Source organism: Pezoporus occidentalis, unplaced genomic scaffold, assembly GCF_034315485.1.
Source record: "Pezoporus occidentalis ecotype Australia unplaced genomic scaffold, CSIRO_AGI_Poc_V1 ctg259, whole genome shotgun sequence".
Lineage (NCBI taxonomy): Eukaryota > Metazoa > Chordata > Aves > Psittaciformes > Psittacidae > Pezoporus > Pezoporus occidentalis.
Window position 1 is genome coordinate 50933 of NW_026914491.1, and position 17439 is coordinate 68371.

At 40.5% G+C, this 17439-nt stretch overlaps 1 protein-coding gene across 1 annotated transcript; it reads left to right on the forward strand.

Moving 5' to 3' along the window:
* The first annotated feature begins 1149 nt into the window (after positions 1-1149).
* On the forward strand, positions 1150-17191 carry LOC134166322 (protein-glutamine gamma-glutamyltransferase 6-like). Its single transcript, XM_062623875.1, has 13 exons — positions 1150-1184; positions 3976-4187; positions 4945-5184; positions 5686-5804; positions 6965-7093; positions 7858-8035; positions 8852-8987; positions 9980-10083; positions 12021-12263; positions 12700-13044; positions 13998-14155; positions 15542-15675; positions 16909-17191. The coding sequence occupies exons 1-13, from the start codon at positions 1150-1152 to the stop codon at positions 17060-17062; spliced, it is 2187 nt and encodes a 728-aa protein (XP_062479859.1). The 3' UTR covers positions 17063-17191.
* Positions 17192-17439: the final 248 nt, after the last annotated feature.

Genomic DNA, 17439 nt, shown 5'->3' on the forward strand with positions numbered 1-17439 from the left:
AAACACAAGGGGAGACCCTTGCATTAATCTGGAAATTCAGCAACAGAAGGTAACTAACACTTTCTGCCCATCAGCGTAAGGTCACTGAAGAGAAGGAACAAATTTGTCTTCAAACCTTCCCAACGTAACTCATTCCCAGGCAGCCCCTCCTCCATACCTCTGGCACAGTGTTTGCATATAGATGCCTCTTTTGCAAGTTCCTGATCCTACATTGCTGGGTACCAGGTTTCACCTGAAACTCACTTTCAAGTAGCCTTAAAGGATTCTCTATTACTGCAGGCAATATAGCTTCTTGAGGGACTGCTAGGAAAGGTAACGACTGACAGGACACAGTAACCACCTGGCCATGTTGCTTAAGTAGAGCGTGAAGCAGTAATGACGTACAAACAGGTCTGCCAAGCCTGAAGATTTAGATTTGATGTCAGATGTATAAAATGTTTAAAGCAGAATATGGCCAAAATTCTGAACCACAGAGATGTCAGAAGTTCGATACGGACAACTTTTGTCAGACAGCTGATATTTCAGTCTGACACATCCAGACATGATCACAAATTCTTAATGAAGATAATGCACGAGAAACCATAATAAAACTTTAGATTCTTCTTTAAAAATAAATTTAAGCTGCAGGTAGTTAATTTGCCCAGGTTGCCATCAATCATGATACAAATTTGTAACAAAAACAAAACAGCACCAGACAGAAAAAACACAATGTAGAAGTGTAGGGGTGAGGAAAGTAAGTGTTCACCCCTTCCTCCTCAGTACAGTCCAGCGAAAGTTGGGAACAGTGCACAGCCTCCTCTCAGGACCAACTGGCAGGGCATGTTTGTAGATAAATCGTGAAACAGGATGAGGGAGGAAAGAGCATGAGCAAGCTTCAAGAGCGGAGAAGAGAGTGTCTGAAACTAGAGTGGGCAGGGCTCACACAGCACAAGAGCTCCATAGCCTCCTTCAGGGCTCAGCTCAAGACGTCATGCCAAATAGCTACAGAGAAACTACATACCTGTGTTATGAACACCAAGCTATAAAGAAAAATTTTTAAGAGCAGAGGCTGCCATGAAATCCTGGTACACAGGTGACTCCATAGTAATAACAATGTCATCTCAGTGGGATGCATTGCTTTTTACTAAGAAAGGCATATTACAGGTAATCATGTCGGGAACAGATCATCAGAACGTCACACCTGTGTGCTTCCAGGAAAGAATGAATTCTATGCAGTTATGTGAAAGGTCTTCAGTCAGACCTGCCTTTAAAAAAAAAAACCAAAACTGGTTTATGCTATTGCAAACTAATCAGATCACTCTGTGTCCCAAATATCCATGCTCTACGATATGTATATTTGTCTATACCTGCCCTATGTACATACTGTCAAAAACCTAAACCGACATAAACGCAACCATCCAAAATTAAGCTGCTTCTGTCTACTTCAGACTTTATTTCCTCATTAGGTCCAATTTGGGATGTTTTCTTCTCTTAGTAATTAAGACATCAGGATGCTGTTTATCATCTTGCCTCAGCCATTCACCAGTCTTAAATAAGCATAATTAGAATCAAGACTGCAATTAAAGCCATCATAAGTAGATGCTCACGTAGGACATTACTACAAAAACAGTAACCACACTGCAACCACAGGTCACACCCAAGTTGTATAAATTCTAAGTTGTACAGTTGAGTCCTAAACCTTTTGTTACTCGTGCTGGTGGAAGAGGATTCAGAATGTTCTTGCACACTTTTGTATCCATAACCTGAACTACGCACAAGTGTAGAGAAGAAGAAAAAAACATTATGGCAGGTAAGTTAAAAACAGGCTGATTGCTCCAGATATCACTCTTCCAATACAGATGAGTGACATTTGCTGAGGAAACAAGATAAATTACATCTGGCTGTTCTCTTGGCTGTTTAGTTCTTTTTAGGTTAATTGCATTTATGGGTTATTCTACTAGAACTACCAATTTTCCTTTTTTTTTTAGTAATACCAAGAACATTTTTCTTTTTTCCTGTAACACAGAAAAATAGAATAAGAAAGTATTTTTCTACCATATCCATTAACTGGTCTATACAGTGGCTTTTGCAGCCACATACTCAATATTTTTGACTTGTGATTTGGGCAAACTGCCACACAGAAATTTCAGGCTGTAATTCCTCTGTGACATCAAATTGATGTCTGGCCTCAGACAAGTCACTTGATGGCCTCTGGACTCCCAGTTCACCTCCCTGCAGTGTGTCTACAATTAACCTGTGCTATGTATGACATTGCACCTGCTCTGATTCTTACGCTGACTGGAAAGATTTCTAGTTAGAAAGATGCATCATATAACAGACACACATGGAGTCTATCTAGAAGCTGAAAAATTAATGTAATCTCAAATCCCACCATCTCTATTTCTGTAGTAGAACCATATGGATGTCTTCAGATATGAACTTCATTAAGTGATTGAAGGTGGTGGTAAACCAAGCCCATTGGTCTGCAAAGGGTTAACATGCTCTAGTCATGGTAGGAAGTTTTTGTCAAGTGAGATTCCTTTGGAATATCATATTGGGACTCTTCATCAAGGACTTTAGCAATAGGACAAGGGGTGATGGGTTTAAACTTAAACAGGGGAAGTTCAGGTTAGATATAAGGAAATTCTTTACTCTGAGGGTGGTGAGGCGCTGGCACAGGGTGCCCAAAGAACTGGTAAATGCTCCATCCCTGGCAGTGTTGAAGGCCAGGTTGGACAGAGACTTGGGCAACATGGTCTGTTGTGAGGCAGCCTTGCCCATGGCAGAGGGGGGTGGAATGAGATAATCTTAAGGTCCTTTCCAACCCAAACTATTCTATGATTCTATGATTCTGTACTGGGGAAAGGCACTTCTCAAACACATGAATTCATAGAGGGTTCTGTATTTTTTCTGCTTTGTTTCTGTTTGTTGTTTTGTTGTTGTCATTGTTTTTTTTAACTGATCAAGGATCAAGAAAGGTTGAAAGCTTTTGTAACAATCTGTGCTTAAGTGTCCCATTTTCAATAGTGGGCAATCTATCATAGAATGGTTAATGTTGGAAAGGACCTTAAAGCTCATCCAGTTCCAACCCCCTGCCCCAGGCATGGCCACATTTCACTAGAGCAAGTTGTTCCTTGTCCTATCACTACAGTACCTAATGAAGGTCCCTCTCCAGCGTCATTGTAGCCCCCTTCAGACACTGGAAGCTGCTGTGAGGTCTTCATGCAGCTCTTCTTCTCCAGGCTGAACAGCCCCAGTATTCTCAGCCTGTCTTCGTATGGGAGGTCCTACAGCCCCTGATCATCCTTGTGGCCTTCTCTGGACTCACTCCAGCAGCTCCATGTCCTTCTTATGCTGGGGATGCCAGAACTGCACACAGTGCTTCAAGTAGGGTCTCAATACTCCAAGTGGGTTTCATCATGATATAATCGAGCAATCCCTAGCACTGCCTGAAGATATACCAGACCTAATGCTACCATCTGTCCTCCACTGGTTATCTTTCTCCAACAGAGCATGAAAAAACACCTAGCTTCAAGCAACAAAACTGTAAATAACTGAGATACAAGATACAGAAGAAGATAATGTGCAAGTCCAACAATGACGATACCAGCCTTTTCTTCATCAGCTGTCATACAGCATTTCCAGGATTAGGCATACACTTGCTCATGAGTTTTAATACTTCTTTCTGTACATCTTTAAAGCATTCTGGGAACTAGAGAACTCCCCCAGAAAAACGAGCAGGAACATGGCACAGCAGAACAGCCTCTTCAAACTTTTTACAAAGTCTTATCTAAATACAATAGCTTTTTTGATTTATTTTTTAAATGAAAGATGAATTCTCCAAATGGATGTTTTTTTCTGTCTCTGAAAGTTGCCTGCATGAAAGATACGGCAGCTGTTCCTCTAAGTTGTCATTGCTTATTTTACTAGAGCATGTAAATCCAGCCATATAATAAAATTACATTGCACAAGCTGAAAAGATGTACATGCTTGAAGGAACAATGTTTTAATTAAATTGCCTTGTGTCTTTCTAGCCCTGAAAATAGTAAATGTCAACTGGCAATCCAAACTAAATAAAGCTGCACACCACACCTCTGATTACAGCAGCACAGAAGCAATTTTGAGGAGAGGTCAGGACTTCAACATCACTCTGAACCTCCGAACAACAGCGCAATCTGGGGACAACTTCACCTTTATTGCAAGCACAGGTAATTTCCCCACAACACTCTCATCCAAGTCACTGCAGCTCCAAAACACAAGTGCCTTACAGCTATGTGGTCCATTCTGGAATCATTAAACTTTGTCCTGTATAAATTCAGGATTTGTTGTCCTGTTAGGCTTAGGAGCTCCCATTTTAAAGTTCCATCTGTACCTCAAGGCAAAAGACAGTTAAGGTAACAATTAACAGAAAGGTAGGGGCCATTCTCATTCTGTGATCATTCACTTTGTGATCATTCATTTTATGATCCCCAAACATTTTTACAACTCCACCTCTCTCAGACCACAGACCACCCACCCCCACTCCTAACTCTCTGGTTCACCTGCTTAAACAGCCCTTGATTAACTTCATGTATTCCCTACTATGAGAACATCTATATGACTCCATTTGTAAACCGTGCCTTCCCAAAAAAAATTCTCCAAAAAATTCTCCTGGCAGCTATCAACTCTTAATGAAATGTGTATTACAATGTGTGACCATCCTGCCTGCATATTTTCTTTTCAGGACAACAAGCTCATCTAAAATGATTATGGGTGTGCTCACCTTTACTGGGCTGTGCATCTAACAGGTTACAGAGATTCTCTGGATCAGAGCACAGCTAGTTTACGTTGAATAAGCATTTGACCTGACACACCACAATCTCTCAATGTAGTCTTCAAAAAAATACAGAATTAAGATCATCACTGACCCCAAGTTTGTCACCTACAGCTGTCATTCAGAATTGCTGTCCCTCTTCCCTCTGGCAGGACCATCTCCAGCAGAATCGCAGCAGACCAAAGCCATATTTAACCTTTCTGAAAAGGGTGCCAGTGGCTGGAGTGCAACCCAAGAGCCCAGTGAGCCTGGCTGCATGAACTTCATAATATTCAGCCCAGCCAATGCTGTCATTGGACGATACAAACTCAAGCTCCACATTGTTTCTGGGAACAAGAGCTCTTCAACACTCCTGGGCCAATTTGTGCTACTCTTCAATCCCTGGTGTCCAAGTATGTTTTGATGTATCACATCCTTCAAATAACTCATTGTGTCTCAGCCAGGAAATCCGGGTGTCATGGTAAAGCATGCAACTGACAGTCACAGCTACAGAAAGATTTTTTTTTAATTCAACATCAAGGATTAAGTTTTTGCCCCTTCAGTGCTGCAAAGCATCATAGACCCTATCTTTTGCTTGTAGAGTAAGAAATCAGAGGCAGAAAATATTCCAAATATTTATTCTGTATTTTTCCTCCCCTGATACTTGCATTCAGTTATAAACCAAGTGGTATCTACCAGTAAGACACATACTGAGATTAGTGAAGGGACAGGAGCATAGTCAGTTCCCCTTAAAGGAACTTCATGCTTCTATTATTCACTCTGTAAATGATTATGGAGTCCTAAGTGTGAATGCACAGGCAGCCTGACCTGTTTCTGAACTCCCCTTCAAATGAGATTTTCACTTACAGCAAGATAACTTTGCTTTCAGTCAGTATGTCTCATTCTGCTTCTAGATGATGATGTCTATATGGCTAATGAAAAGGAGAGATGGGAGTATGTCCTGAATGAGAGTGGAATCATATTTCAGGGAGTGGAAAAATATATTCAACAAGAAGCTTGGAACTATGGACAGGTAAACAGCATCACCTATTTTAGAATGTTGAAAATAAGAACATTATTAGGCAAATAGGCTCTTGAGAAGGGACAAAAATTATCTCGTAGCATAAGAGTTCAGAATTCCTCTCTCACTTCTGATTTACTTGCAGATATATATCTCATTTATCGACACATTACAGCATCATCAGGATCATCTTCCCTGTCTGGCATGTGCTAATACCAAAATAAAAGAAACAAAGCATAACTTTTGTTTTCTTTTGCCTATTACAGAAAATGGCAAAATTCTACTTGTTTCTTGACCCTTGTAAAGGGCAAGGAAAATTATGACAGTATTAACCTCTAGGTATTGCAAGGCTAGTACATCTAAATATTTACAGAGTTGGTTCAATAATGGGGCAGAAGATACTAAAAGGATATCCCAAATCTACTCAACTGAAGTAACTCAATTTGGGATTTTTGAAAATCAGTTTGGCTTTCTAAGCATAACTGCTACAGTCATAGCTCCAGTCTATATGCAGTCACATTGCCATCCTGCAACTCACTGGGACAGTCAAAACCATTCCTGAGCACTTCATGATTCACTTTTGCACTAGCAGTTGTACACAGTGCTCCTCCTGATCACTGCGACTACTTTTACACTAATAAATGAAACAAGGCCAGACCTGCTTTCTGTCTTAGAGGTCACGCAGCATCCGAGCCTGACTGCATCCATGCAGCACAGCACTTTGGCACCCTGGACTCAACACAGTGTCCCAGTGAATCTAATCCACAATAATTATTTCTGTGGATTTCTTTCCATTCAGATCATCTGATGTAAGGTATAGACAGTCCATCAGCTTTTATAACATAAGGGTACCTGTGGGAGCATGACAGGATGTGCGAGAGTGAGAAGCCTGCTGAGCCAGATCTGGAGTGGTCTTTTGTGTTCCACTAGGCCATGTGAATGCTAGCAATGGCCCCAAACCATGCTCAGAAATATGCTGTCCTTCAAATACTATGGAGGCTCAGCAGTGTAATGCTTGTTTTCTTTGTGGCCCTATTTTCTTTAACAGTATAGAAAATTCCTATATTACCAACATCATGCTATTGCACTAGGAGAAAGAAAGTTGGTGGGGAGTTCACTCTTGGGTTGATTTATGAAGTTAGCCTTTAATTTATTGATTGTTTTGATTTCAGTTTGAAGAGGATATCCTTGATATCTCTCTGGCTATACTGGATCGAAGCCTGAACCACTGCCAAGATCCAGCTGTTGATGTATCCAACCGAAACAATCCTATCTACGTGAGCAGGGTTGTCAGTGCTATGGTAAAGTGATCAATTAGTTACAGCTGTACAATGCACTTACTAACAAAAACCCCAATACTTTATGGTGAATCCCTTGATGTTTTATTGAAGTAGCTAACTTTTCTGCAAAAAGAAAGAAGAGACAAAATGGAGATATATTTTCAAAACCAATAGAATCAAAAATACAATGGTTTGGGGACCTTAAAGCTCATCCAGTTCCATCTCCCTGCCATATGCAAAGAAAGCTGCCACTAGACCAGGCTGCCCCAAGCCCAGTCCAACCTGGCCTTGAACACTGCCAGGGATGGGTCAGCCACAGCTTCTCTGGGTAACCTGGGAACAGATCTTTCACTAATTTGGAAAGCTTGTGTCCATTCTGAAATCATTTGCTAAGTTTTTCAAACACCAAGAGAAGCATGAAATATTTTGGAAAACCAGTGTTGGCATAGCCGCAGTTCATGTATGTATTTAGTATTCTTCACTTAAAGGGTATTTATTAAGGGGGACCTGTATGTATTTCCTTGAACAGTTACATCTTCTCAACACACCCTCACCCTCACAAACATACTGCACAACTACACCACTGAGAAGTTTTCCATTTTATAAAGAATACATGCCTTACTACCACATTCCAACTGTTGCATGTGAGCAGGCAAAATTCTATCTTGGATTCAAATACTATACCCCACCACTCAGCCAATGAGAAAGGTGGCACAAAGAGGGTCATTCCCTCTCTCCCTTCTTCTGTAAATGTTTCAATTCTCTCATGAGAAGGACTCTTTCAGGTTAACAGCAATGATGAAAAAGGAGTAGTGGAAGGGAAATGGAATGGAAAATACTGCTCAGGAACCAACCCCCTGCAGTGGAGTGGAAGTGTGACCATCCTTCGAAAGTGGTACAGGGGGAGATACAAACCTGTCCGGTACGGCCAGTGCTGGGTCTTTGCAGGAGTAATGTGCACAGGTATACATGAAGGGGTGAAAAATACTATCAGAAAGGAAGCGTACTAGAATTTCTGTATCTTTAACTTTCTGATGTTGAAGTTTTGACAGAGAGAGTTAAGAATCTATGCTTTCCATTCATAAAGGGTTATTTTGTTCTATTTTAAACAGCCATAAGTTGTAGTACTGCACCCCAATTTTCTGAATCACCAAACAAAATGCAAAGCAGTTTGCAGGCTGAAAACAGCAAGGTTTCCTGTTTCAAAGCTAGAGGTCAAATTAAAATCAGTGCTCTTCTATGTCCTCGCAATGCCAGTGTTGTGTCTTACCTACTGATGACAAAAAAACAAATCACATTTTGGAGGACCTATAAAAGGAGCTGCAAGTTGGGAAAAGTGTTTCATCTTAGCAGTTTCCATTCAGAGCTGCTCTGAGACAAGAGTCACTTTTGGGAAAACACAAAGGAAAAATAATGTAAATGAGTGGTATGTCTCAGACAGGAAGAAGAAAAAGAAGGCGACACAGAAACAAACACAGGGAGAAAATGGGAAAGAGAACAGGATGAAGCATTAAAGATTAAAATAAGCGGGTGAATCTAACTCTTCAAAAGAACATGGCAGCTAAGAATGTCATGCGAGTGGAACCGTCTTCTAAGCAATTGTGCACAATGACAGTGACTTCCATCATTATCCAAGAGGGAAGTTTCTGAGGGCTTGTTTCCTCACTGAAAACATATACACTAGACTGCTTTTCCAAAAAAAAAAAAAAGACCAGAAAAATACTTTCTAAATGTCTGTATAATGGATTTACATCATTTTCATGCTATTCTATATTGCAGTTCTGCGATCCTTGGGAATACCTACTCGTGTTATTACAAACTTCAACTCTGCTCATGACAGGAATATAAATCTAAGTGTTGATAAGTACGTTGACATTTCTGGAAAGACCCTGCACTTGACCGAAGACAGTGTGTGGTAAATACAATTATTTCTTTCTGTTAGTATTTATTCCATTATATTCTCCTCTAATTAAAAGATCATGCTTCTGAAAAACCACATGCTCCCAGTGCTATAAAACCCTATAACAAATAATCAGCGGAGTGTTCAGAAATGCAGCATGTGGTCAGTTTCAGCATTACAAAAAATTAGCAGAGGAGATACTTTGTACCACTGCTATTGAACATATAATTTGAAAATATAACTGCTAATTTTGTCTCTACTGTATGAAAGTTTAAATAATTAAAAAAAAAAACAACAAATTGAAGTGATTCACCTCTTGCCCAAAACTGGAACCAGCTGGTCTCTCAATTCCCAGAGCAGTGCACTCTCAGAAGCCCCAAAGTTTTAAACCCAGTTCTGTGCTACATGCTGTTGATTGTCTTAAGTCTCTCATGGTTACCATTATGCATCCCTTGCACAGTACTGTGAGGTTACCAAAGTAAAAATGATACATTTAATGCAGCTGAGAAATAAATCCATCCTTTAGGAAGAACATGCCATTTCTTTCTAGACAGAAAATATCATACTGCACATGAGTTGTACTGCATGCGTGTTTCAGTCACTAAGCACACTATACTATGGGGACCAAATGGCTATATGTGACATGAAGTAGAAAGCAGCTGTGAAATAAATACCAGCAGATAGCAATGTGCACAGGAGACCTTTGGCTGTAAAGTATGTTGCTCTGTAATGTCCAGAATTCTTCAACACTTGACTCTGCAATGAATTATTTTCCTTGTAACATTTTTCTCATAACATCCCAACATTTCTCAGAGATCTGAACACAAAAAAAATGGCAAAGAAGGCTAGAGAAGGTACTCAAGAAAGGAGTTGGCAGCTGGTCTCTCCAAAGAGTTTTCAATCACTCAACAAGGGTTATTTCATGCACTCTACCAGAAATGTACCAAATCTTTCAATACAAAATTAATTGTATGAATTAGAGATTCCTTATTCTACCTCCCTTATAGGAATTTCCATGTTTGGAATGAAAGCTGGTTCATTAGAAGAGATCTTGGCTCTTTTTATGATGGATGGCAAGTTCTGGATGCAACGCCCCAGGAAAAGAGCAAAGGTAACACTGCTGTAAATACAAAAAGCTGTAGATACTGTTACTCCTAAGAACTGGTTCTGAAATTTCAGGATAGCTCTCTTCCGTCTGCTCTCTGTAGATGTAGCATTAATTCAGGCGCAGAAGAAAAGTAATACCCACATCAATCTCCAGTAAATGCTTTTCTGTCAGCCTCTGGATTGCCTACCAGCATGCAGTTCTTCTGTTTTATCTTCTGCCTCCAGAAAAGCCAGCCCATCTTAAGTTCACCTATCTCACCCTTGCTTGCCTGAGCTCCTAAGAGATTCATAAAATGACACAGAATAGCTAAGGTAAACCTTCAGAGTTTGTTTACTCCAATCCCCTGCTCAGCACAGGGTCAATCAGTAAAGGTTTCTCAGGACCCTATCCAGTGGGGTTTTGAATATTTCATAGGATGGATATTCTACAAGCTCCCTGGGCAAACTGTTGCAGAGGTTGACCACCCTCATGGTAAAAGTTTTTCCTTCTGTTTAAATGGAATTTCCTGTGTTTCAATTTCTGCCCACTGCTACTTGTCCTTTCACTGGATATTCCTGAGAAGTCTGATTCTGTCCCCTTTATGCCCTCCCACCAGGTATTACACATTGATAAGATTCCCCCAGGCCTTCCCTTCAGGAAGAACAGCCCCAGTTATCATCCCTTAATCTTTTTTGTGGCACTCTGAAGGACTTGCTCACATATGTCCGTATCTTTCCTGTACAAGGAGCGCAGAACTAGACACAGCACTCCAGATGTGGTCTCACCAGTGCTGAGTAGAAGGAAAGGATCATGCCCCTTGACCTGTTGGCAATGGTTTTCCGGATGTGGCCCTGGATGTTGTTGGCCTTCCTTGCTGCAAGGGCACACTGCTGGCATTAGACACATTTGCTGGCTTGGACTGGACAGATATAGCTAAAACACCCTTATCTTACTATATCTTACTAAAATCCCTTTTAGTAAGATGCTAAGTAAAGATTTCAGAGCCTATAGTCACAGGGCTGAACCAAACAGTTTACACCAGAAAACAAAATATGCCCCATGACTATACCCTGTACTTTACAGGACTCTCTGGAATGGGTAGGAATATATGATATCCCTGTGGCATTCAACAACATGGCATATATATACAAAGCCACATGAAAGAAACTCCAAACTGTTCTCTGGTTCTGAAACCAAGTGACATAGAATGGCTTTTGTTCACAGCACTGAACTCTCTGTACCAGACCAAAATAACAGCACAACCTGCGGGGAACAATCCCTGTTCCATTCCCTGAATTCTTCACAGCCACTGTCTGAAAGATGTCTCATTGACAAGGGAAGAAATAACCACACTAGGGAGCTTGCTAGCAAGTAAACAGTGTTGACAACCAATAGCCAGCACTTGGGTTCACACTTTGGCTCTAGCTTCATTTACTAACAAAGACACAACTTATTTGATCTAGGTTGATTACCTCCATCAAAAGAATAATTTATTTGGCCATTTAAAACCCATCAAACTCCAGATAAAGTGCTTCTCATTCCCCACTACTGAGTTTACCAAACTTAGTTTCCTGGTTCTTCTCAATGCACATACAGCATTGATGGCTCGCATCTCATAAGTCTGACTACACTTCAGACTCGGCGCCATCCTTTCCTTTCACAAAACAGCTTAGCATGCAGCTTTGCAAGCTTTGGAGGGTTAGAACATTTCATACAGTACACATCATAAAAAGTGTTAACTTCCTACACCTTAGTAGCCTTACAACCTCCTCTGTGCTCTTTCCCTTTGATAGAAAATGGAAGTGGAATCTCTGGATATCCGTTTCTACACAGATGTAGAAACGCAGCACTTTATCCAAATGCGTCTTTGGAGTGACTACCTCTCCTTCTTGCCGTCAGCACAAGGATTTGTGTTCTTTTGCAGCAGGCAGTCGTTTAACTTCTCCCTCTCTCTAATACAGGCATATATCAGTGTGGTCCTGCCTCCACTAGAGCCATTAAGGAAGGGGACGTGAACCTGGATTATGACGGTTCATTTGTATTTGCAGCAGTGAATGCTGACTGCGTTACTTGGATTCACTATAGCAACAAAAGAAAAGAGAGAATTTATTCCGATACTAGGAAGATTGGAAAATGTATCAGCACCAAAGCAGTGGGCACCAACTCCCGTGCGGATGTCACTGCTAATTACAAATATCCAGAAGGTAAGTTCTTTATTACAGTTGCCTAGCCACTGATGGTCAGAAGTGAAAAGAATTTAGGCCTTCATTGGATTGAGCACTGACTTTTCTTTACTTCTTTCTGACCTTTCTTTACTACTTTCTGACCTTTCTTTACTTCTTCTGGAGCAAAGGAATTGTGAATTTTCAAAGCTCACTGTCAGCTGATCAGCTCTTCCAGGCTCATAACTTCTAACAAGTGCCTATGATCAGCCAGCTGAAGCTGACAGGCAGGTTTTACGTTCCATGTACACTCATTTGCTTTTGTATGACAATTATTCAGGTTAGACCTCACTTTCTCTTTGGGTATATTTTTGCCCTCCTCAGCTTTCCTAAACTGTATTTATTGAGAGCAATCATAGCTGCCTTGCACTATATTGAACATTCACGAGACCTCTGACCATGTTATCTTTCAAAGCAGGATCCCGGAAAGAAAGGCAGGTGTATAAAAAGGCACTGAAGCTGCTTGGGGTAAGACGCACTGGGAAAAGAACCAAAATTAAAAGACACAGAAGACAATCTTCAGTAGCATGGAGACAAAATATGACACAGCCTGCACAAACCCCCAGTATCTCAGGGAAGCTGATCCTTGATGCATCTCCTGTAATTGGCCAAGACATCCTCCTAACCTTGGCACTCAAGAATTTAATCTCAGATTTCAAGATGGTTAAGGTTAAACTGAGGGCTTCAGCCATTCTCTACACAAGAAAACATAAGGCAGAGATTTTGCAGTTGTCTAGGTCTATCAAACTTGGATCTGAAGAAGGTAATTTTAAATTTATTACAGCTTACAACAAGACATAGCTTTGGTTTGTGGCCAAATCACATAGAAATAATGAATGGTTCAAGAAACGCAGGACCTGCAAACGGCTGGAGGTTAAGGCTATTCAGGGGAAGAGAAACATCCGTATTTGCCCTGTCTTAACCATTTGCCTTTGAGCACTGTCAGCAAGGATACTGAGCTGGGTGACCTTTCATCTGACCCAGCACAGTCATTATTAGTTCTACATTAAGACGACCTTTCTTGATAAGATAGAACAACTACAAGACGCACACAGGAGACTACTTGGATATCAGCTCCCCATAAGCAAAATCTAAACGCAGATTTAAGGAGGAAACAGAAGCATACATCTTTTGCAGCAGAACAGGAACTACCTGCAGATAGTAGCCTTTGCCCTTTTATAGGGCCAGTGCTGAAAAATGAGACATGTAGAAGAGATTAACATAGCTACCCTCTGAAGCTAACACACACACGTTGTAAGCCTTTCCACTGTTCCAGCAGTAGATTAACATTTTTTCCAATGTACTGAGATCCGCTGCACACAGGCTGACGTTAAGGCAGAGGCTGGACAGCTGCTTCAGAAAGGGCATTTAAACCAATCCACCTTCTCACTTCTGCCTTCTTTGCAAGGAAGGGGCATTAAATGCTCAGCTTCAGATAGATGAAAAAAAAACCAAACCCACCAGCAGGGGTTGCCATATATATGCATCCTCCAAACTGTCCAGCTACCAAACCGTATCTGGGAATTTAGTGTTTAGTGAATGTAAGTAAAAGTTACCCATGAGCATCATTCCTGTCTATGGGCTGTCACACCCACAAATGGACAGCCCCAGGGTGATAGCATCCTTGCTCCTTAAAATACAGATAGATTACAGATAGCTGGTACTTAGACACAGGAAAAAGAAGAGAGGGAAACCCTGTTTTTATTTACATTCCAGTGAAAAAGATTTCAATCAAGATCTCCTATTCCCAGTATAAAAATGCTCTGATGGATGACAGGAAGATCCTAGTGACTGCTGTGTGTGAAACCAAACAGGGAGCCTCGCTTCTAGTGGAGAAGGATATTGTACTTCAGCATCCTTTTCTCACCATCAAGGTAAAAGCTAGTCCCCTTTGTGTCCCTGTAGAGATGTGCTGAGAAGAACTAGAATCCTTACTCCATTTACTCCTCATGGAAAGGAGTGTGGGAAGTGAAATCATGCCTGAGGGTTATTTGACCTTGTGGCTCTAGTAACAAGCCATACGATACAAGTGAAATGTAATACACTAAAGAAAAGCAAACTATTCCAAGACATAGCTGTGCTATGGCATTCTTGCCAGTGCTTGTTGATAAAAGTTCAGTGTTACAAGGGTTACAAGGTAAGATTATCTCCAAACAGACAGACATTGGGAAACAGAGACACAGAGATTTAGTTCACATCTAGGACTCCACTGTTGTCAGGGAAGTCTAATTATTCTCTTCCAGTTTATTTAGGAATCATGTTTTTTACAAAAGAAATCTACTTAACTGATAATACCTGGGGCTGGGGCTGTGAGGCTTCATATTACCAATCCTCAAAGAAGTTCTTTTACCTTATCAGGAAAAGGGGCACTTTTCACCTTGTAACATCTTCTCAAATGATGAATAATTAGAACCAGAGGCTATTTTTTTTTCTTTACTACCTTAAGACAGACACGTGACAGATGTTGCACAATGGATAAAAAGCAATATTTAGTCTAACTAGCCTAACTTCTTTTGGACAGCTCAGCACATTTCACATGCTGCATCAGACATGGGATTGAATGCTGTCTGTCTACCATACTGCAAACAACATACAGGGAGTATGATAATTTCTGGAGTCTTTCAGAGCTCCAGACTACATTAGCTATCCCAAACCACCGTCAGTAGCGTATGGGAAAAGCAAAGTTACTCAGAGGAACAAAATGCTGGATTTTTATAGGACTGGTGATTTCTGAATACCAAGTTTTAGTGAGACTTTGTAAAAAGACTTCTATGCTGTATCATGCAAATAAGAGTCATCTTATATAAGGCAGGCACCCGAATTAAATTTCTTCAATTCAGTGACTAAGTTTCAAGAAGGGTTTATGTTTCTGTTGACTGAAACTTCTGTATAAACATACACTCAACAATGGAGAAATGCAACTGGGGTGATGGACTTCTCCATTATGTTAATTAACATTAATATTTGTATTCTCATTATGTTCTCAGTCTGGTAAGTATCATACACTGTGTTATATTCAACACCATACACTGACGTAGCTAAAAAGTTAGGACTAGGCTGACTAAATCAGCCAGCCACAATGGGTTCAAACCTGAACTCTGATGCCCAAAAATAAGTACATATATTAATTCTTGGCTCCTTCCTGTCCAGGAGACCCTAGAGAAGGTAAGTAGTTTGCAATGGGAATTAAATGAGAAAAAAAAACATGAGAAAGAAGTGAGACTAATGCCGTGGCTGAGCAGAACATTTCCCCTCTCTAGGTCCTTGGTCCAACAGTGGTACACAAGGCTGTTAATGTGCAGGTCACATTTACCAACCCACTGCCTGAAGTGGTGACAGACTGTGTCCTGAGAGCAGAAGGTAGCGGCCTGCTCAAAGAGCAACTCAGAATCAAGTATGTAAACGCTATACGGCTAATAACTTCTTCACTTTTGTGGGAAATCTGGAATAAAAGTGGGCTTTTTTTACGAATCAGACAACCTCCTGAGTCTTGTTTGCACCAACCTTGGACAAAATACCACCACATCAGTACTCTCCATATACTACTTGGAGTTCTTTACACCTCCTTTGCCAAACCTTGAATTACAGAATGCTCAGGAAGTAGAGAGACAGCCTGCTTCCAATGACAGCGTGTAACTCAACACTCCTGTAGTTAGTGACTGAATTACTTAAAGGGCAAAAGTTTTAAAACTTTCTTCTTTTTGTGGTTTGCAAAACACTCCTTGAAGGATAAGGGGAAAAATGGTACCTTTTCTTCCTTCAGATATTAAATTACTAAAGAGCCAGGACATACACTGTAATGAAATGTCTTAAAAATGTGTCCACTGCTATCGTACCAATTTACCATACACTTACTGTACAGAAACTGTTCTCCCATCTCCTCCATGGTTATTATTTTTAAAACATTTTTTAAAGTCTTCAAAATTTTTATGTTGGGGAAGTTTCACAAAGAAATTGTGAGGGGAAAACAAAAACAAGATGGCAAAAGTGGGATAATGATAAAAATCACTAAGGCTTCATTTACATTGAATACAAAATTCAGGCCTAGATTGTGACCTTGAACCTTAATTTGCCTTTCCATATTGGGTTTGCTCAGCTTCAATACCTCCTTAGAGCATAGAGGCCCTTTTTCCCCACTCTCTGTTTTCTGGTGCCAGTATCACTCTCCTTGTATTGGACAGCCAAGAGCCTTTCAAACCATGGACATAAAATCAACAGGTAATTATATTTACCACACCAAAATACAGCATGAGCATATCTACAGTACTGTAAATGTTGTGAGTGTTCAGGGTAATATACAGCTGGTTTTGAGCCCTTCTAAAGGTAATCCTTCTGATTGTTCCTCAGGTGCTCAATATATTTTGCCCTCATGATACAATTCTTAATCCCCTATCACAGGTTGAGAACTGCAACTATTCCACTACATCCATTCCAGCTTGATTAATTCCTCAAGGATAGTCCTGTGGGGGCTGTGAACATGGAACGTTACGTCCACCTGTGCTAGGAGCATGCAAACACAGCAGTCTCTGACTCTTCCCTTCCATACTGTCTTAGATTTGTGGCTCTGAAGAATACATAGTAAGAATTTTTCACATGCTTGAACTTACAACTGTATTCTTTCTTTCAGTGTTGCAAGAATGGACCCCATGGAGAGCTCAACAGTCCAATTTGAAATCATACCCTACAGCAGTGGCATGAGGCAGCTTCAGGTAGACTTGGTTTGCATCGATTTTTCACACATTAAGGGGTTTGTGATGCTTGATGTGGCTCCTGCTCAGTGATATCACCTGTACATCAGTACAGTTTTGGCTCTGTTTATGAGACTGATGTAGCGTTCACACATTATTCTGACTGGCAGCCCAGAAGCACAGACTACTCAGCCAAAGAAAAGTGATGCAATACGAACAGAAATTAAGAAAAAGGTACTAGACATTATACTTGCAAAGGCAATGTCATCTTTTTCATTCCCTAACCTGTTTTATGGTCCTTCATGAATAGAATTCCTAGTGGAAATCATTATGTAATTTAACTTGAAGGATAGGATCAAGTGTGATGGTTTTCAGCATTAGAGCCTGTAGCAATGATAACAGCTAGTTTTTCAAGGAACATCATTTAAAATCACTGTTGTGTAAGCTTCATTGAACACAACTTAATTATA